Raw genomic sequence first — 22,260 nt, forward strand, 5'->3', positions numbered from 1 at the left:
TCAATTATCTCATCTACTGATCAGATTAGCTGTCATTTTTTAACAGTTATCTATTTTTCGGAATTTATTATTTTTATTTTGTTGCAACCTAATGAAAAAAAATCAGTTTTCAAGTTCTTCAGAAAATATTACTTTGACAGGATGAGTAATGAATGCAAATAACTTATCATTAAAATTATTAGTTTTATAATATTTATAATCAAAATGCTTCTCACATGTTTTAGATATTTCTCATAATATATTATAATTGATTGTTATAATCCACATCCTTTATTTTGTAATTGATGCAAATACTAGGTAACTTTTTTTATACTTGTGAAATATTATATAATAAACAGTAATATAATCAAATACGATAATTTACAAAATCTAGTTTTTTTTAACCATAAAGGCAAATTTAATAAAGATTTTGAATGTGCTTTTTGTCATTTGCATTAAAATCATAATTAGGATAGAAGTTAAATTTATTTATAAAGCATGGATTTATGGATTTTTCAGTTATAACAATTTTATGAAAACTATTAATAAATCATTAAATATTACCAATGTATTTATTTTTTACTACAGCAAAGAGAATAATTCCAAAATTTGAAATCATTTCATAACAATCTCTTTTCTTTTCCCACAATTTATGCATGGAAAACTACATATGAAATATAGAAAATGATTATATCTATTAAAAAATAATGCACTTAACAAAACTTATAATATTTATACAAAACAGATCACTTTCATCGCAGCATATTACTTATTTTCCCCAATTTAAAATTTTACAAAGCTAATTAAATAGGAAGATTTTAGCATTTAACTTTAAAAAATTAACAGTTTTAAATAATATTAGCCCTTGGTAATCACTGAGAAAATTCAATAAATAGCAAATACCTTATTCAGTTTTGGTATCAGAAGTTTATCACTACTGCCTTTCCTAGTTCTTTTGACTCTCTTCCTGGGAACTTCACTATCACCACTCGTACAATCATCCTCACTACCCTCAACTCCAAATTGATAGATAAGACGTAACAAGCAAGCAATACAATCTTGGTTCCACTGAAATATGATTATTTAAAAATAGTACATTAAAAGGGAACAATTTTCATATAATAAATCATTAAAAACCTAATAAAATTAATATTCTAATTAGTATCAACTAACTAATTCTAGGTATTAATACAAAAAAAAGTAATTTTAAAATTTATAAAGATTTTTGTACATTTTTAACGTTGTTTTGTGAATTAAAACGCTGTCTACTAAAATCATATTTATAAAATTTTCTTGATTTTTAAATATTAAGAATTAATAGTATAATTTGTTGATAATTATTTGAATGAACAATTGTAACATTTTCCAAATACTAATGTAATAAAAAAATTTTATGTGTATGTAACTTAGTCAAAGTCCTGATTTGAAATTATATGAAGACTATTCTGTGATATAGTTTTGGAATGCAGTCATATAACAATGATAATCTAAGATTGGGCCTTTCCCCAATAATTTTCACACTATACCAATAGAAGAATCTTTTATTTCAATGCACTGTGCAGCTATATACAGGGTATTGTAGGTTGAAATTGTAAGCCTTCAATATAAAAAATACGAGTTCATAATCATATATTACAGTTCATTAAATATAAATAGATAGAATAATAAAGCCTAATTTTGATAATTGCATCTTAAATTGTAAATTTAAATAAGCAGACAACATACAAGTCATCGATATGATTATTTCATAACCAACTAAATCATTCAAGGCCGGAATAGCCTGGTTGGCAAGGCATTGGATTCGAATCCCTTGAATTGGGAGTTCGAATCTGTCGGCCAAATACTGTGTGTGTGTGTGGTGACTGACGCACATATAAATCTGTCATGGTCACAAAATCCTCTTGTCAAGAGTAATAAATAACACTGGGAGTACTGGTTCAGAGGTGATCTTTCTCCAATTCAGATCTAAATTACGATCTGTGGACGAATGAATGAAATGTATAAATGAAGTCCATCTCATAAAAAGGGTTGCTAGCTAAGTAGGTCCTAGTTGGTGCTACTAAAAAAACAAGAGATGCTCATTCAGTTTAAATTGCCGACAGAAAACTATCAGTGTGCTTGTAAAGTGCCATAAGTCACAACACAACAACACTAAATCATTCAACAAAAGTTTTTATCAGAAATTAATTAGGGTTAATAAGATGGATGTAATGCATATAAAAATTACAAAATAAATGGTTTTGCATTTACCTCAGTCCAGTCACCATCTTCAGAAGTCTGCAGAACACCAGACATGAAGATATTGAATAAATGATTCAGCCCGCCACATTTAATAAACTAGGGATTAAAAACAAATTCATAATAAATCTCCATACGTACTTCAACAAAAAGTTACTACAAAATATCAGAAAATATTTTATTTATTTCACAAGAAATAGTTGAAGAAAACATACTGTTTTAGACCATGGTAAAGCATTTTTTTCAATAGTTTGTTCAGTGAATGGTTTTTCTCCAAGTGGATTTAATAGTTCTGAACCCTACAAAAAAATGAGGAATCATATTTTCAATTATTATCAGTTACCTATATATTGTAAAGTACAAGTAGAAGACAATGAAAAAAAAAAAAATACAGATAAATTTAATATGGCATATTTCAAAAAATATTTTTAAATCAGCTTATTTACTCCACTAATTTCAAACTAGAAATTTTTTTCTAAATATACTTACTTTATTTTGCCATAGAGAATCAACTATTTGTAAAGAATACATTAATTTTTGGGGACTTTTAGGATCTAATAGTGACTGTAAAGTGCTGTGAGAATGTGAGTCATCAGAATTAGAGACCTATTAAATAAATAAATAAGTGTTAGCAAGCAATCATAAGCAATAATTATTTATGTGAAGAAAAAACTGTAGTAAATATTAGAATAACTTTCGATATACAGAAATTTAAAGTTGCATAAATGTGAGGAATAATTTACAAGTATGATAAGTGATACAAGTTGAAACCAAAAAAAAAAATTAATCAACATTTAATTTTTAAAAAATTCAATAAGTTTAGTTAGGAATTTAAAATTCCTTAATCTAAATAATGATGTAACAGTATTTTGAATTTAAAACAAAAGATTTCAATACTCAAGAAATTTAAAGAAAAACTTTTTTTAAAAATGATATTTCACATATTTTTAAAATCTTTAATTGAAGACATTTTTAACATAAGTTATAATTGTTTTTTTTTAAAGTAAATACATCATAGCTATCTAAGAAGTCAATGTAAATTTAATTAACAATATCAAAGAAGAGCAATACCAAATTTCACAATTTTAGCAGTTATTAGTTGATATTACACATTAATCTTTGTAATAAAAACAGTAAAAGACATAACTTTACTAGATAACAGCAAACAGAAGGTGGGAAAAAACCTATTCAATTATTATTAATATTTTAAATTTAACTGTGGCATAAAAATTTTCTGTTTCAATGCATGCATCAGAAGAAAATTTATTTAAATCATCAAAACAAGTCAAAATTCTCAAGATTCAACTGTACTATCAAACACATTAAGCTGTACACATTATGAAGCACAAATTAAATAGCAACATTGAAAAGAAAGAAGAGTGATTACAAAATAAACAATTTAGTTCTAAAAAGGACAAAAATTAGCTTCTGAAATAATGCATCTAATTATTTTACACATTTTCAGCTTTTAAAAAATCAAATTAATAACTACAGAGCAGATTAATTGAATGTGCCTCAAAATTTATTTTTTTAATTCAAGTGATAACTTAAATATACTGTCAATTAACTAAAGAAACAAAGTGCTATTGGGTTCAAAATGTTTAGTTTAAAATGTTTTAATTTTTAAAAATTAATATTTATAATTTTCATATATAAAAATACAAAGAAAATTAACTTACTTTACTTATATCTTTGAAAGCTTTTAACATAGTTGGGGAAGTAGGAAGCATCATAAGAATTTCCCAAACCCTTCTGGAAAGAACCTGGGCCTTTGTATGAGGCAAAGTTTTCTGAAAAAACAATAATTCAATACATGTTATTTCAAGAAAATAATGCAACAAGCTTGATGATTTCTTTTTGAATATAGAATATTTACAGTAATTTCTAGATTAAATTTATAATAGTGTTTTCTTAATAATAGTATTTTTAAGTTAATTTTTAAAAAAGAATTCACTAACAAATACATGGTAATTAAAAATTTCATACCACGTTAAAATGTAATAAAATGCATGAACATTTTTTTAAAAATAAACTTGATAAACATCATAAATTTATATTCCTGAACTTAATATTCTTTGTCATTAATAAATATTAAAATGATATTTTAACAGTAGTTGTTTTTTTTAACTTCAGCCTATGGCATTTAATACATTAAAAACAAAATTTGAAAATAATTCAACAACGACATACCCCCTCTTCGGAAACAGACTTAAAAGAACCTAAATGCTGCATAAGACCAAAAAGTTGTTCAAAGTAAGATGATTTAAGTAAAAGTATAACAGGCAATCTTTCTCTCGGTGGTGGAGGCAATGTTGATGCAGGTTCTAAACCTTCACGACGTCGAGATTGACGAGGAGCTCCGACAGATACAAAAACCAACTATAAAAATAATATTGAAATTAAAATTTACTTCAATACATTTAAATGAAAACCAAAACATCCAGGAAACTAATTTTTACTGAAAGGCAATAAAAAGAGTATAATTAAATGCTTCATGGAATTAGATTTATTTTTAATCAAAGGAATAGTTATAAGCGAGATGCAAAGGAACCTAAATAGTAAAAGAATTTTGTCAAATGGATAAGTAGATCATGTAATTATTTCCCTATATGATTTCATGTATATATAACTTAAAATAAGCATATCATAATCCATAAAAAAATTGAAGAAAAAAAGTTACATTAAGTATGAGCAAAGATAAAATAAATTAATGTTCTTAAGGCTTTAACTTACTTGATGATCTTTGATTGCAATCTCTGCTAAAGTTTTCTCATCTAAATCACAGGTCAGTTCTTGACCTTGAGAAATCATTCTTATGGGACCATCAGATAACATTGTTCCTAATATAGGACAAACATTACCATTTGATGTTCCATTAACTGATGGCACATTGTCTTTTGTGTCCTAAGAAAATAGAAGGTGAAAAAGATAATTCAGTTAACATTATTTGTTTACGGCTTTTGTAATAAAAATTTGTATACATTATTCTTTATATAAGTGAATTAAGTAATTATACATTAATTTCAAAGAGATTTCACATATATTAAAAACAGTATAAATCTTTCTTTTTAAGAATAAGCCTTATTTTTAACATATTAAAAGCAAAAGTTGTAACAAATAGAAATAATTTAAGAAGCAGAAATAAGCCTACAAATTTTGTTCAATTTCCTTTGAGGAAATAAGATTTGTTATTGGATATTTTGTTAGGTTAATTATTAATGTTGATATATCATTATTGTTGTAATGTTGATATATCATTATTTTACAAAATAACATTAGATTTAGCTTCAATCAATATTATACTTTCTCTCTATTACCAATCCCTCCCCCTCCAAAAAAAAGTTTTATAATGAAACTCAATTATAAAATTAAGACATGCAGATTAAAAGATTGTTTCAGAACACATAAAACTTTTCAATGGATAAAAAAAAAAAAAAAAAAGGTTGATTCATTATGTAACTATATGACATTTTATACATATGCAAAATGAGATTTTATTTGTTGCTGCAAGTAAAAATGGTTTTACCAAAGAAATAATGTCATATATTGTATGAAATAAAAAATAGATTTTGTTTAAATCCAATGGATCAGCTAAGAATCAGATAATAAAGAAAAAAAAAAAACTGACATAATTCAGATTACAATATAATGATATGTGTAAAATGTACTATATACATACAAAGATTGGAACAATGTTGCTATACCTTCATTACTAAATGTTTTCTATCATGAAAATGAAAAACTTTATAATTTCCATGAATGTGACCATAATTCATTACCAAAATAAATAAAACTATTCAAACATATTTCTAAACAACAACAAAATATAAAACATTACCAAAATACTGTCTTTTTTATGTTTTGCTTGTAGTTGTTCCCACCACTGAGTAACTTCAGCTCTTAAATCAGCTATAGTATCACAGTTTTGTAATTCAATTGTTGTCTGCAAATAAGAATCGAGTTATTACATGAAACAAGATTCTATAAAGCTATAGAGAACATAGCCATAGCATTCTACACAGATAAAACATAACTTAGTCATAGTAAATAGAATATTAGCTAATATATGTCCATTTAGTAAATCTTACTTTTTCTGACAAGCCAGCTGGCTGGCATATTATTCTTAATGGAGAAGCCTGTTTTTCACCCATGCTACATCTATGGCTACTTACACCTTGGCCATTAAGCTGCCATCTTCTCAAATGGTAAGCATACCTATCAAATGTACAATGGGTGAGATTACACATATAAGAAACAACAAAAAAAATTCTTAAGCTGTTAGCTAATACATATGACCATAATTAAAAGAAAATACTATGAATTTTCTTTTTTTAAATGTGTTATTACCTCAAACTAAAAAAATCCTCTAAAGCCGGATTCAAAAATAAACAAACATCTAAATAATTCGGACTAATTACATAGAAAATAAAGATCTAATATTTATATTTAAAAAAACACTGCTCCCAATCTTAATATTTACATTATTTTAAAATTTGCAAAGAATAGTAAGAATTTTAGAACATGTTTACAATATTTAAGAAAAAATATTCAAATAAGCAAACTACAATATATAATAGATTTAATCAACAATTCAAAGTTCTTTACTTTCAAAAAAAAATCAGATCTTAAACTGTTTTATAGAATATTCATTCATATTTCACTTAACATAGGGGCTATTAAACCATACATGGTAATGAACTATATTGATTTTACTCAATTATGCATTCAGTGAAATTCTTAAACTGACATTAAAGAGAAAACATTTAATTTAAAGAGATCACATTTTGCAATTTTGAACATCAATTCTTTAATAAAAATTATTTAAAAAGCATAATTTCTAAGCATAACTCATGAAAAACAAAAAATTTACTTACCGCCTTCTGAAAGCCTCAATATGTGTTTTCAATAAAAGAAGGGCTCGCTGTATAATCATAAGATTGTTTTCTTCAGCCTGTAGAAATAATTTCAGTTATTTACAAAAGTAAAGATTTTATTATTTACTTATTAGATATAATTATGAACAAAGCAACTTTGCTTTACGATTGCTAAAAGGAACTTGGTTATCATATGTAATTTTGTTGAATGAAGTAAATAACAGTTACAATAAAAAATAATAAAGTCTTTTCACTATAATACTTGGTATAAACATTTTTTTTTACTAATCTTCATTTTCAATACTCTAATGTTTTATCCTTCATATTTTTCACTCTGCAGTAGTTTACATGATTTTATTTATTCTTTTCCACACTTGTAATGCAGTTTTACAATTTACACATTTCTGGCTGTACTAAAATTCTGAAATTTTGTATTCTGAAATTATATTATATATAGTGTTTAACTGAAAATACAATATTTTAATATTTATAAATCAAAATTCTGAATTATTTAATATTAATCATATTTTCATCGAGCTCTTTCTGCTAGAGAATTTGAGGGAAAATTAAACACAAAATTCCATAATAGCTAGATTAATGAATGATGAAATATATTAAAGACAATAAAGTTTATTTTTAATGCTTTTATCAAAGTACGAAAAAGAAGAATATTTTGATCAAAATTTGTCAAAAATAAAAATTGTGAATTTCAGGTATAAATGACACTATAGAATTAAACTGTAAAAGAAAATGAAAGAAAATACCAAAATATTCAATAAAAATTAAAATATATTATGAATGGCTTTAAAATTCCAATTTACATTCAAATTATTATTAAACCTAATTTTACCTCAGGTGACTGATTTGAAGTGGCTTTCATCAGGCTTTCCATGCATTGTTCTATAAATTCTTCTTCTTTTTCTAAAGTCCCATGATGCACTGTAGAAAATTCAGATCAAAAATAATGTACCAAGAAACAATTCTATGCAATATTTTGCATTCAAATTATTTTACACAAGAATTTTTTTCCCCACAAATTTAACAAAAATGCAGATAAGCACACACTTACCATTTATGTAATAATTGTTTAGGTATTGAATGGCTGCCATACTGACATCAGTATTGAGAGCACGAAGAGCAATGCTCCATAGCTGCCTCATTCCACTGACCTTTTCGACAAAAAAACAGAAATACACAAACTGAAGCAAGTAATTAATGATACTAACTAATGATAGTTAAAATCGAAGGAATATAGTTAGCTTTCATAGTGAAGTTATAACATTTTGCTACATTTTTTTAAGAAATTAACTTTTTAATATAACTTTAATGAAATACATCCTACAAAAGCAAATTTTAAATATAGAAACAAGTAAAACAAGATTTTTTAAAATTATGATCACTTCAGCAGGCTGCTAAATTAAGAAAAAAATACTTAAAATTTTAAAACAAAAAATGCTAATTTAAACTTTTGGCAATTGGTAAATTTCCCATTACAAAAAAATGTAATATTGAGTTCCTTTTCTTTTTCCCCCCTTTGATTCCTTTTCTTTTTCTTTGCTATTTAATAAATAGAAAAATAACCTAACAGCAAAATTATGATTTAGAAAAATGACAGTTCCAATGTTAAAACTTATATTGACAATTACAAAGAATACACATTAGAAAATATCGTCTGTCTTCAAACAATTAACTATTAAAATAATAAAATTTGTGCCATTAAACAGTTCACAATAAAAAAAATTGGTAAAAAATATTTACAAAAAAAAGTAACTGAAATTAAAGAAATTCAAATAAAAAGAAGAATTCAAAATTACATCTGCTGCAGAAGATGGTGTATCATATGATGCAGTGGCCAAATGAGCTATGCTACTTAATTGCTGAAGAAGATTTAAAGCCATCATACTGATAGACTCAGGTGGTAATTGAGGCATCTAAAACAAGAATATATATTTATAGTAATTTATGTAGACAGATAACAAAATACAGCACAGCAAAATTTTAGTATTAATAAAGAAAGACTGTGTGCCATGAATATGTGACAAAAACTATTTCTAACTTTGAGTGCTTTTATAATTTATTATATAATTTGGTATCAAGGCATTGATTTTGAAATTTTGATACAAGGTATCATTCAAGACATTTCCAAAATACTTCTTTAATAAATTTTATAGTTTAATTACTCTTATTGAATCAGACTTTAAGACAACACTGAACAATATAATAATATACAACTGATGATTAATCAGGCAAACTGATAACTGTTCATTTGGATATCACACAAAATTCTCTTTTGAATTATTTCTGAGAATTTTAGTAAAGGATGTGTAGACTTGGGAACTTAAACCCAGAATAGACTCCATATTAATTTGCCATGTCACATATATATTAGTTTCATAAAGATACAAAAATTTAAAAAGTATTCCACTCACTAAAAAAAAAAAAAAAAAAAAAAAACAATGTTGAAATATTTCGAAATTATAAAGATAAATCAAGTTTAGTACAATTGTAAGGTATCTAACAGCATTTTTAATTAGTGATTATTATTAAATGAAAAGTACAAAAAAAAATTACTTTTTCTAGAAGAATATGCTTGAAAAGAGAAATGCTCAATGCATGTTGCTCTTTCCCTTTGGCTTGATTTAAAAGCCAACCAAATAGTTCATCTGCACATTCTGGATCTCTAGCTAAACACTGCCATAATGTGTCAACTTGTTCATGATTTAAACCTAAAACACATAAAAATATTTCTTTGTAAAATCAAATGTAATTAAAGAAACAGAAAATACTGTTTACATAATACAAAAATGAAAAAATACAAAAAATGCGAACATAAATTTAAAAAAAAAAATAGAAATATTATATATTTCTATTTCTACAAGCAATATTCCATGATATTCTTCCCTTAATTTTTTCTTTTCCCTTTTTTTTATTGCAATTTATATTTTGTACATTTATTATTAAACTAGGAAAACATATTTGACAGGAATATTTAATTTCAATTAAATCATTTAGTCATAATTTCATGTCCATAACTCCGTTAAATTGTCAAACATTAAAGCCATTATAATATATTTAATCATCGTAAAATTTTATAAAAGTATTATTAAATTTGAAATATTATCTATATAAAAAGATTCAACATAATATCTATATCAGCTGTAAATAAATCCATGTAATAAAAAAAGCATTAAGTAGTTTTAGTATATTAATATAAATAGATTTGATATTAAGTACACAATACACATGGTACCAATTACTGTTTTAAGGAAGATTTACATATAAACAAAAATTGTTGTTGGATGCAAATGTTCAGATGAAATACTGTCTTTATATACAATAATTATAAGGGTGGCCCGAATGAAAGATGCACACTTGCCATTGCTATAGCATGACAGCAGCAAGAGCAGCGCAACTGAACATGGATATAAAGGGTAGTAGGAGGTGTGCACTACATACGGCGTTCAACAGTGAAAGCTGTTCGTTTTAGAGAAAAATGATCAAGAGAAATTCGTGCTATACATGGATGTGTCCAGATCAGAATGCTTCTAGGAATAGGCCTGCTACCTAAACAATGGGACCTGTGTTACAACACTCATGGCAATTTCTTTCGATTTCCAATAAAGGTATTCTTTTCATTCAACTTGTCTACTCTTCATTTGAGTAACCTTTATAGCATATCAGTGGAAGGTATCTACATATAATGTTATAATATCAATTTACAAAATAAAGAAAAAAAAAGATTTTTTAAAAATTAATTTAACAGTAACTCTTTAGCATGCATCAAGCTGAAATACTGTGCAGCAGATTCTTTTCTAAAACTATATTAGCTTAAGCTGCTGTCTATTTATTGTTTTTTCCTACTTTCTATTTTCCTTTTCAGTTTGACACATTGTGTTCCCTTACAAGTAGATCTTGATAATAGATAAAAACTGAACTATTACTTTAAAACCATGAAGAACAAAAAAAAATTTAATTTCACACTTGCTTCTCTTTAACTCAAGGAATGTTTCACACACACACACTAATATATTATAAACGATAACACATTTAAAATTCAAACTGAAATGAATACTTACGAAAACTCTCTGGTGAACCAGCAGTAGAAAAAACACAAGTAAGAAAATGTAAACGAACTTGAATTTCATCTTTATGAGAATACCTAGCAGGGATAGAAAAAAAAAAAATATATCATATTATATATATATATATATACACACACATACACATACATACATACATAGATAATTCAATTAAAAAATGTGAAAGATATAAAATCAGAAAAGCAGAAGATATATAAATTTGAATTCACTTTTAAAAACTCCCATGAAAATATTACATATCTTTCTTTTTCTACATTTAGTTACAACTAAAATTGACTGTAAGTTACGAGTGACACATTACATGTGAATACTATTATGTATATTTATACATATTTTGAGAGTAGTGAAAAGTGCAGCTTAAAATTAAAATATTAGAATTCTGATTATTTTTATTATATGTGACAGTGATTAGTAGCACTAAAATTTAAATATATCAATTAATTCTAAATATAAATGGAATTATATTCAGAACTATTTAACTGAGAATAATAATAATAAACCTAAGCAGTTTTTACCAGATTGTAAATTTGAATACATGAAGCTCTATGAACTGTACCAACAGAATTTATCATTAAAATTGTTTTAACTTGATTATGATAATACAGACACATAAAGGATACATAAAATAACTATATTTTTATTTTAGAGCACAATTAAATATGAATTTTTAAAACTTACATAGATTTGATACAACTTTTATTTGAAGTATAATTAACTAGATTATTGAAGAAGTGCTTCATCATTTTATGTTCTTTCTCTGCCCAACTATAAAAAAAAAAATTAAGTTTTAAGACTTGAAAAACATGAAAAACCAAAAAGGTATTATTTTTGAATTAACATACTTACAGAGTCACAGAATATGTATCACTGCTTCCTCTAAATTGTTGAAAAGATGCAAACAACTTTGGTAATAAGCGCATAGAAATAATAACAGATCTACAAGGTAAAAAATATTGCATTATGCATACAAAGAATATGTAATGTTTTATAATCAAAAATAATAAGACATCAAGCAATATAATATGAAATGCTTTATAATCTAAACTTTCAATCTTTATAAACTATCAATAAAAGATTTTTAGCCATCCTTGCTAGTAATAACAGAAAAATATAACTTTTAATGAAATACTCTAATTTTATTCAAAAAATATTTTACTAAAAATGCTGTTTTTTTTATATATTTGTTTTACTCCAAGGATCCCAAACTTTATAACTGCCAACAAGAATAATATATCATAATATTTAGATATGGATAAAAAAAATCATTTTTTTTTTCAATATATATATATATATATATAGAGAGAGAGAGAGAGAGAGATTAACCAACATTTATTAGTTATAAAATAACATTTTTAAACAGCATAAAACAGTTTTAAATACTGGCACTAGGGGTTAGCAAAATCAGCTATTTTAATGAAAATAATCACAACAGCAAAACACAATCTTAAATAAAGTTCTATTACTTGTTAAATAAAACTACATTGATAGACCCAAAATTCAACTATAGCATCTAGAAAATTTCCTGAAAGTTTAAAAAAAAAAAAAAAAAAAATTATACTAGTTAACACCTTTACTCACTATTTTCATTGGAGATATTATTTCAGTTAAATCACTCAGCCATAATTTCATATCCCTGTCTCTAGCAAATCAAACATTAATGTTATGTTAATTTAATTAATTATTTTAATTAAATTTTATTTATTAAGAACATGGATCTTTCTAATAGAGTAATCGGATAACATCACAAGACTATTAAAAAATTATGGTTCACTATTATGGCTCATCTATTTTCTTAATTTTGCAATATTGTAACTGTGCTTTTTATTCAACTAATATATATATATATATATATATATATATATATTAAACAGAGCCTTCTAACATCACGGATAACATCACAAGACTATTAAAAAATTATGGTTCACTATTATGGCTCATCTATTTTCTTAATTTTGCAATATTGTAACTGTGCTTTTTATTCAACTAATATATATATATATATATTAAACAGAGCCTTCTATAATTTTCAATAATGGAAGAAAAGCACATAATCAAATAATTGATGAAAGAATGAAAATGATTTAGATATCTTTCACAATGAAAATATTAATGTGAAATATACTTAAAAATATATTTAAAAGTTAATCAAATATATACACAGAATTTTAAAGCAAATTGGCATTATTAAAAAGGTAATTTTTTTTTGTTTGTTTTTTTAAACTGTGTAAAAATTTTCATTTTTGAGAATATTTTTGAAAAATCTAGCTTAATTTTTAATTAAAATTCTGATTAATTTTTTTAAATCACTCTGAAGTATTAATTTCCACCCTGCAAAGTATATTTGTGCTAAATATGGTAGCTTCAAGTTAAACGATCCGTACTGTAGAGCGCTAACATGCACACACACAGACACGCATTTAACTTTCTTATTCGTAGATATTGATACTAATGATAAATGATGCCATCATAAATTTGTTATATTAAAAATGTAAATAAAATGTGGAATGACTGGGAATGAAAATAAATTATTTAAAATTTGAGTTAATAATTCTAATTTACAATTAGAAAGTCTAAAGGCAATTAATAGCACTCGACCCATTTTTGATTAATATTTGAATTCACTATAGATAATCTTGTGTAACAGAAAAGTAGTTGGGGTATGAACAAACATTCATGAAAATTGGCGTTCAGCTAAAAAAGGCTAGAAAAATTTAAAATAATTTGTAGCATTTTAGGATTACCTATTATTTGCGATGTTTTGTAAACAGCCTTCTATGAATTTCATTCTAATCATTTTATCTGTTGACCAACAGACAAGATTGCAAAGAATCTTTTCTGCTTCAACAGCTAAACCTTCACCTAATTGACCCTAGAACAAAAATATTAAAAGTTATTTCCAAACAATAAAACAAAAATAATGAAGTAAATTTCATAGTGAAATGATTAAAAACTTAAATCAGATATAGAAAATGCAAAACATTTCATTTTATTTCTAGAGAATTCCCGTTGATTTCTACAAAAGTATAAAATAAATCAAAACAAACACTTAAATAATGAATAGTTTTAAAAATAATTGACAATATTTCATTCTGATCAAGAATATGCTAAATTAGTGTTAAAGTAGAAGTATGCTAGATTAATATATAGTACACAGTAGCAACAAATAATTGCATCAGTGACAAAATATAATAAAGAATTTTTGCAAACAAAGAAATTGTTCTAGAAGCGTGAATCAGCCATTTCTGTGTGATATATACCATAATATTTTTTTAAAAAATCATAGGTAAATTAACAGAAAATACTTATATATTTGAAGACTTTTTGATAAATTACATTAAACATTCCAAAAAAATAAATTTAGAAAAATTAAGTTAATTTGGGAAAAAAAAAGAGCATAAAATTAAGAATAATTAATTTGGGAAAAAAAGAGCATAAAATTAAGAATAGTTCAAATCCCTAAATTAAAAATTAAGAGAATATAATCTTACTATCTTGTCATCCTGTAAAATATCCCATAATAATGTTTGACCAGGTTCACACACTGAATCAAGCTCAAAATGATTTATTGCTTGTCGAACTTCTCGAGGTGAACGTCCAATGAAATGATGAGAGTGTTTACTTCCATGTAATTGAGGAGTATACATGCAAGCCATATTTGTGAGTCTTTGAGTCATTGGATGTGTATTGAGTTGAGCTTGTGCATGAGCAGCAAGTTGTGCAAGTTCATCTTCACAGCCGGATTCTTCACCATCAAAATCAGCCAAGTTCTTTTCAGATTTGTTACTAACATGAGAACTGTTGCAGCTTCCATCATCAGGACTTAAAATGTCTTCAACTAAATCACTAAGATCAAACAAAAAAAATATACACATTTTATTGCAACATTACAATTATAATTAAAATCTTTAAAAAATCTTAAATTTTATAAGAACACATTTATTATAATCTTTTTCTCCCTTTATTTTAAAAGGTTACACACCACTACACATGAGCATTAGACAACACATAAATATAATACACAATTACGGTAGATATGCATTTGCATTAAGATCTTCAAACTCGAGAAATCTATCATTTCATATAATTTTGTACACAAACCGATGAAAAATTTTTCATGAAAATTATTTTAAGAAATTTTTTTTAGTAAATATAAAAATACATTTTTATCACAAATAAAATGATCTGAAATTGTTATAGTCCCATAATTTAAATAAAATTTATCCAAAAAGTCAATATTTGATCATTTTAAATTTAATGGAAAAAAAGACCACCAGAGATATGCTATTTATTGCAACTAGAGATAAAGATACGTCAAAGATGTCATGTTAGTCCATAGACTCTGTCCACCAATGATATGAAAATAGGCCTAAAATTCAACATCAGCATGCTGTTAATACACAAGTACTCATCTTCACTGCTATCCTGTATCTTCAATATGCTTGACTTCAAAACAAATTTCTTAAAATTCTAAAATTTTCCTGTTATTTTAAAATTTTATATAGATACAGTATTTAGATATTTATTTATTTATAGAATATTTATTTTTTAACTCAGATATAGAATATTTATTTACTTTTTGGAAATAATGTAATAATATTTAGCTTTTTGATTTAGGTTTGTGAAACCAAAGACCTATGAACCATCATAGACTCAATTAGCTGAAAGTTAAAACCAAATTTTAAAAACAAATACAAAAATTGGACAAATATAAATATTAAAATTTCAACAATATTTTTTTTATTCTATATCTGGGCTTTCTTTCTTTCATGTGTTCTTAATTTAATTACTTTCATTGTAATTTTAATTATTAACAGCACAATCAAAAACTATTTAACCCTTTCCGATGCGAGTCATTAAAATTTGTGAAATATAATGGGAAAACATAATCAGCATGATTAATAGGTTGTATACACATAGATTTTACAGTAAACAATGTTTTTAACTTGCCTAGTTTCGCAGGGGGGGCGGTATCCTCGTTTGAGGACACCACCCATCTAGAGCATCTCTTGTAAGAAAATCTTTAAAAATAATTGCATAAATTTCTTATGAAAACAGCAGTAATTACGCATATTTAAGGTTTATAGACACTTTTATTCATGCACTCGGTAATTTGGAACATTTAAAATATTAAATATACAAAATATAATATATTTACTACAAAAATTCTAAAAATAATTTAATTCAATTAAGAATAAAATTATCTAATTAAAGTGTTAAAAATAAATATTTATAAATAAATTTCATTAATTAAGTGTTAATTTTATTAATCAATGAAGTGAAAAATACCAAATAAAAAGCAAAATTAAAAATAACTTATCATTTGGTTCGAAATTTCTCAAATCATGTGGAAGTGTCTTATCCACTAATACATAATAATAAATTATTGTTTTGCACATTATTCATGTTTTGTGCACATTTTTTTGATATTGCACAATGAATATTTTTGAGAGGAAAAATTAATGGGCATATGTTGAACATTTTTTTTTTTTTTTTAATCTTTTGCTGCACAATTTTTACATGCTTAATGCCATAATAATAATTATGAAAAAAGTTTAAATAAAAAATTAAGTCTATAGAAATCTAAATCTTTACAGAAAAAGATAGTAACAAAATACAGCAGAACATGAGGGTAAAACACAAGTAACAGTCAAAGGGGAAAAAAAAAATCTTACATATGGAATGTTTTCTGGCTTTAAACACGAGTTTCTTTTTCCTGAAGATAAATAAACAACCTCCCTCCCTCCCCACAAACACAGAATCAACATCGCATCATTTGCTGGAAAATATCAAATTACACCTTTCACACAAAGAAAGGCAGCAGTGCAGAATAGAAGCTAACAAAGAAATAGACATCATCGACGGATGGTGTCCTTAAATGAGGACACCTGCGAGTCAGTCAATTTGGTTTGTTATTAAATTAATTTGAAGATTAAACAAAATTATGATTTAAAACCTCACAAATATTGTAGGAAAATGGATGATTGATTTTGATAAAATTTCATTTCTTAAAAAAGATCAAAAAATTAAATTTGAGGCAATAAAAAAAAATTGGGATATTTTTTAAATAAAATTTTTTTAAGGTCAAAAAAAAATTAACAAATTTGAGAAAGCAAAAAAAAGGGGTATTTTTTAAATAAAATTAATGCCTTAAAAGAAACTAAAATTGCTCATGCTGCCATCTATTTTTCTAAAAGGAGACTAAATGCTATTTTTCTAGCAATTTTTGGAATTATAAAGCAAATAGTTTGTTTTTTATAGAAAATTATAAAATTGGTATCTTTTTTTGTGACCACCCTCCCTGTGAGGACTAATAAAGTAAATTGATGAAATAAAAAAAAAATCAGTAGAAAGCATTAATTTTCTTTTACGCAAAATTACTCTCCAAAGTCCTTTTACCTACAACTTATTTTGCCACTTTTGTTCAATTTTGTTTATAATTCAATCTATAATGCAAACCGTATATACACAATGCATAAAATATCATCAACTTATTGATTCATTACTAATGAAATTTCATTTTACTACATTAAACTAAACTTTATCCCAATTCTTCAAAGAAAAACCACTTTCCTAACCAAATAAAATGGTTGAATGCTACCTTTATAATAACGAACATTCAGTAAATTTAAATATAATTTTAAACAATTTTTTAACGTAATTTTATAATTTTTTTAACATTTCCAGATTTAATAGAATAATCCTAATTTAATATCCCTATTTATTCAATAATAGAAAAAAAACCCTACAAAATGAGAAGAAATCTTTAAATGTTATTATATCTTTATTAACTGTAGCATTTATTAAACATTAGCCACTTTTGGCAACTAGTAGATTCACTGAATATAGGTTGGGTTATTTCCAGTTAAATTTAATGTTAATTTATATATAATGTATAATTTAATGTTCATGATTCCCCCAAGAAAATATTTTTAAACATCAAATTGTGACATATCAAAACTGTTATTTCAATAGCCTTATATCTGTTAATAGTCTTACATCTGTTCTAGAAAAAGCTCATTTTAGAAAGAAAGAAAAAATTTGTAAAAAGGTATGGTTACATTAGAAGGATAAACATTAGAACATATTTTTAAGAATAAACAATAAAAATTCATAAATTCATTAAAATTATTAACATATTTACATACCCAGGAACAGGAACATGATGCTGAGGCCTTAGGTTGGCAAGATACTGCCGACAATCATACATATCACTATCCACATTTTCATTAAACCCGGAGAGATTTTCATCTCGATCTAACACAGCTTTTACAAGTTCTGGTAAAATCTCAGGAGCAGCTGGTCGATGCAAATGTTTTTTATCATTAGTTTGTGGCAAGTCACTATGCTTATGACTTCCAGAATTTCCTATAAACTTTTTACAATCACTTTCACCATCTTTAACAGGTGTCGCACACCTCACAGGAGAAGTCTCGTGTATAACAGAATTAGGATTACAGTTTTCAATACTCTCTTCGGAAAGTTCAGCTTTAATTACAGGAACTGTTTGCCTCTTTTTTATGCGACTTTGTTTCTTATTAACTACATATCTAGCCCTTTTTCTTCTTATCATTTTACGATTCCATATATTGCACGGTTTATTACACTCCCTTCCAGAGTCTTCTGAATTCTCTAGAAGATGAGGTGGTTTGCCAATTGGCATGTCTAAAAGAGGCTCTTCAGAACACTCACCAGGATCTGTATCACTATGCATACTGTCATCTGTGACACTGCTCAATTCACTTTCCTCCCCACTAGAGCTATTTTCGACAAACTGGTTTTTATTTTCAACAAACACAGTTGGTCTGACACGTCCTCGGCATGTCTGCCGCCATTTTCTGCCATTTTGATGCCTCTGAGAAGTATTACGCTTTCGCTGTGCATGTTTTAGCAACTGTTTATGTTGATCAACATCACATGGACTGCTTGAGGGACTACCACCAGTATGTTCACTACCTTCAATACTACTCCTGGGTCGATCACTAACTTGTGAGCTATCCAACTGAAACATAGAAATGGCATTAAGAAACATAAAAATACATTTAGAAATTTTTTTAAACATTTTTATTTTAAATTAAATAATGATAGTTAAAATAAGAATTAAATAATGGCAATTAAAGTTTTTGCATGAATAATTGCTTAATGAACTATAAATCTCAAACATGTGAAGGAAATTAGGATATTGACTTCATAATTTTGACTGCTGGCCTAATGAAAATGTTAAAAGTCTTATTCTCTAAATTTCAACCTATTTCAATTCAAAAGTCAACAAGAGAAACAAAAACCTCATATATATCGAAAATCTGTGGTAGAATTAGGTATTTTAAATCTGCAATTCAAAACTCAAAACATTCCTGGTCCAATTTTATTAAATAATCAAAATTTTGTAAAAAATTTATTTTCAGAATAAATAAGCAAGTTTAAAGTTCTTATAATAAATTATAGAATTTTTATCTTAAAGCATATGAATTAATAAAAAAAATAAACTCAATGTCATGGACTTATAAGTAAAATTGGCAGGGATATTTGTGATTATAATTATGAACTTTTTGCGACTTCAAAAAAAGTTTGTTTTAAATTGAAAAATGCATTATCAGAATCTCTCCTCTCTAAAGTGGTTTTTTTTTCCAATTATTTTTGTTTACTATTTTCTTTGCTTATATTTTGCTTCATTCTCACGATTCTAATTGCAAATTATTAGCAATTAAAATTATGAAATATCACCATCAATTTTTACAGATTACACCCTGAAACTTTTTGTATTTTTATTATGATATAGTGCACTTTCCTCTAATTCAACTTTTTGTCGAACTCCTTAATTTTTTTTTAAAGTTATTAAAAATAATTTCTTTATTTCACCACTATAAATGGTGCTATAATCCATCTCAATCAATTCAACATAGTCACTTTACTATAGGTATACGTTACTTCCCTGACTATGTCAGGTCTGTTCTGAACATAAAGGGCTTAAAGGGATTTTGCTAATAACTTTATACATATATATAACTAGCCTGCATTAACACAAAAATGGCATGAAAAATTTTATTACAAAATATAACTGTTATTAAACAAAATATACTGAGATAGAATTTATTTTCCAACAGAAAATTATAGCAACAACAAAAAAAACACTTGCTTTACAAATTAAAGTTATGAACCAATTTAAAAAATAAATTGGAATTTATAGCCAGAATCATAATTAGAAATTGCAAGAAATCATAACATTTTTTTTCCCAATAAAATCTATAAAATGCATGCCATTTTATAAACATCAGGCAGTTCAATTATTTATTAAAATATTCTACTAAAATAAATCAATTTTATTCTTAAAAATATTTTTCTTTATTACTTATTCATAGGTGATAAAAACTTTCATTCAACAAAACTAATCCAGGTTAATATTATATTCAAATCTACTCAATTTCAATTTTAAGAAATTAACAAGAAATCAGCCACAACATTTTTCCAGATGCTAGTATTTATAATGTGTTGATACAAAGTGAACTATGTTCCAAAACTTTTCTATATACCAAATTATAAAAACACAATTGTGCATTCCTAATAATGTCCTATCATGACTTAGCAAGATTATGCTGATTCAGCAAACTAGGCTCAAAAATTAATTCCATTCTTTTTTCCTAGAAAATATAGGCAAGAATCTTCTATAATCTTATAATGATGAACATGCCTTTTTTTTCTTTTTAAATCTTTTTTATAATATTGGTTAAAGTGTGTAATTTTAACAAATGTGATAAAAATATATACATTGGAAAATTAAAATCATAAATTAAATCATTGAAATTTTGAATCCATTATTTTACATATGCATAAATGAATAGAATTTATTTATGCCTTTATAAAACTTGCATATATATAAATTCTATAAATTTTTATTTCATAAATACTACAGCAATTACTTTACAATGAAAGTAAGAAGGATTTGCATGCACATATATATATTACACAGCCTTTGTATTACAACTAACCTCACTGGCAGTATGAACATGGCGGACATCACTACGCTCATCTTCACTGTTGCTTGCTTCAATACTTACACTTCTTTCACTGCTGCTGGCTTCTCTTTTTCTAATTAAACCTGTGATGTCACTGCCAGTTCCGCCTGTAAAAAAATATCCGGTTGTGATACTGTTTAGACTATAATCAAGGTAATATCAAAATTTTAAAAGAAGTGTGATATTAATACATACCCAAATGTAGTGAACCCTTCATGAGCACAGAGAAGGGGCTGTGAGCATTTGAATGATCGCCAATTTCGGAAACAATCATGCCACTTGATGTATTTCCATTTGACCATATGAATTTTATTAAAGCTGAAGCTAGAAGTAATGTCTAAAACAGAAGAAATGTTCATTTTTATCATTTTTTTAGGAGGGAGGGTTAAAGACTTAAGACTAAAATGTAGCTTTGAAAACAAAGACAAAAAGTCAGTGTTTAAAAAAAATAAACCTACAGTTTTTTAAATAAAAAAATATACTTTCTGTTTCATGACAATATTTGAAATATGAAAATAATAAACTCATGAAATTAAAAATTCAGAATCCACAAAGATAAAGATTTAATAAACAGTTATGTTGAGGATAAAGATTTTATATATGTATTTAATAAAAAAAGTTTTATGACTTAAATTTCCCATTGTGTGCAAGAAATCTGTGTATAAAATATATTTCCATAACTCTATATGAATTATAGGATTTTACTAAAACAAAAATCGAAGAATACAGTAGAACTTTTACATAATATCTTAATAATTATAAATTCACAGTATTTTTTATTAAAAGGTCAGCTAGTGAATTCTTCTTAAAATTTGATATCTAAATTCCAAAGATACAAAATTTCATATTAGTTTTACTCGTAATTTTCCTACAAAAAGTACTCTCAAACAATGCCAGATATGTTACTTTCGGTCATATTATTCAAAAATCCACATTTATAAAGTTCTGTAAGTTTCTATCTTTAGATTTAAGCAAGATTAAGTTTCTATTTTTAGATATAAACTAGATTATAAAAATTATTTAAGTCTCCAACTTTCCACAATTTTTATATAAATAGCA

The 22,260-nt window shown here is 25.6% G+C and overlaps 1 protein-coding gene across 5 annotated transcripts in view; it reads right to left on the bottom strand.

Annotated features, from left to right (window-relative positions):
* The window catches only part of LOC129985310 (ubiquitin carboxyl-terminal hydrolase 34-like), a 68,597-nt gene that overhangs the window by 35,054 nt on the left and 11,283 nt on the right, over window positions 1-22,260 (bottom strand). For 4 of the 5 annotated variants that reach the window (XM_056095295.1, XM_056095294.1, XM_056095293.1 and 1 more), the window contains exons 9-30: window positions 21,397-21,538; window positions 21,175-21,308; window positions 18,337-19,190; window positions 14,680-15,034; window positions 13,933-14,060; window positions 12,038-12,127; window positions 11,870-11,956; window positions 11,168-11,250; window positions 9,663-9,817; window positions 8,906-9,022; window positions 8,161-8,260; window positions 7,942-8,030; window positions 7,092-7,168; window positions 6,306-6,432; window positions 6,056-6,160; window positions 4,951-5,121; window positions 4,408-4,596; window positions 3,897-4,007; window positions 2,707-2,823; window positions 2,433-2,516; window positions 2,230-2,316; window positions 883-1,047 (exon numbers count right to left, since the gene is read on the bottom strand). In XM_056095295.1, the coding sequence (XP_055951270.1) occupies window positions 883-1,047; window positions 2,230-2,316; window positions 2,433-2,516; window positions 2,707-2,823; window positions 3,897-4,007; window positions 4,408-4,596; window positions 4,951-5,121; window positions 6,056-6,160; window positions 6,306-6,432; window positions 7,092-7,168; window positions 7,942-8,030; window positions 8,161-8,260; window positions 8,906-9,022; window positions 9,663-9,817; window positions 11,168-11,250; window positions 11,870-11,956; window positions 12,038-12,127; window positions 13,933-14,060; window positions 14,680-15,034; window positions 18,337-19,190; window positions 21,175-21,308; window positions 21,397-21,538 (3,567 nt within the window). Of the gene's footprint in view, window positions 1-882; window positions 1,048-2,229; window positions 2,317-2,432; window positions 2,517-2,706; window positions 2,824-3,896; window positions 4,008-4,407; window positions 4,597-4,950; window positions 5,122-6,055; window positions 6,161-6,305; window positions 6,433-7,091; window positions 7,169-7,941; window positions 8,031-8,160; window positions 8,261-8,905; window positions 9,023-9,662; window positions 9,818-11,167; window positions 11,251-11,869; window positions 11,957-12,037; window positions 12,128-13,932; window positions 14,061-14,679; window positions 15,035-18,336; window positions 19,191-21,174; window positions 21,309-21,395; window positions 21,539-22,260 lie in introns of all 5 variants that reach the window. The other variant, XM_056095292.1, reaches the window with a different exon arrangement.

The sequence above is a fragment of the Argiope bruennichi genome, chromosome 9 (assembly GCF_947563725.1).
Source record: "Argiope bruennichi chromosome 9, qqArgBrue1.1, whole genome shotgun sequence".
NCBI lineage: Eukaryota > Metazoa > Arthropoda > Arachnida > Araneae > Araneidae > Argiope > Argiope bruennichi.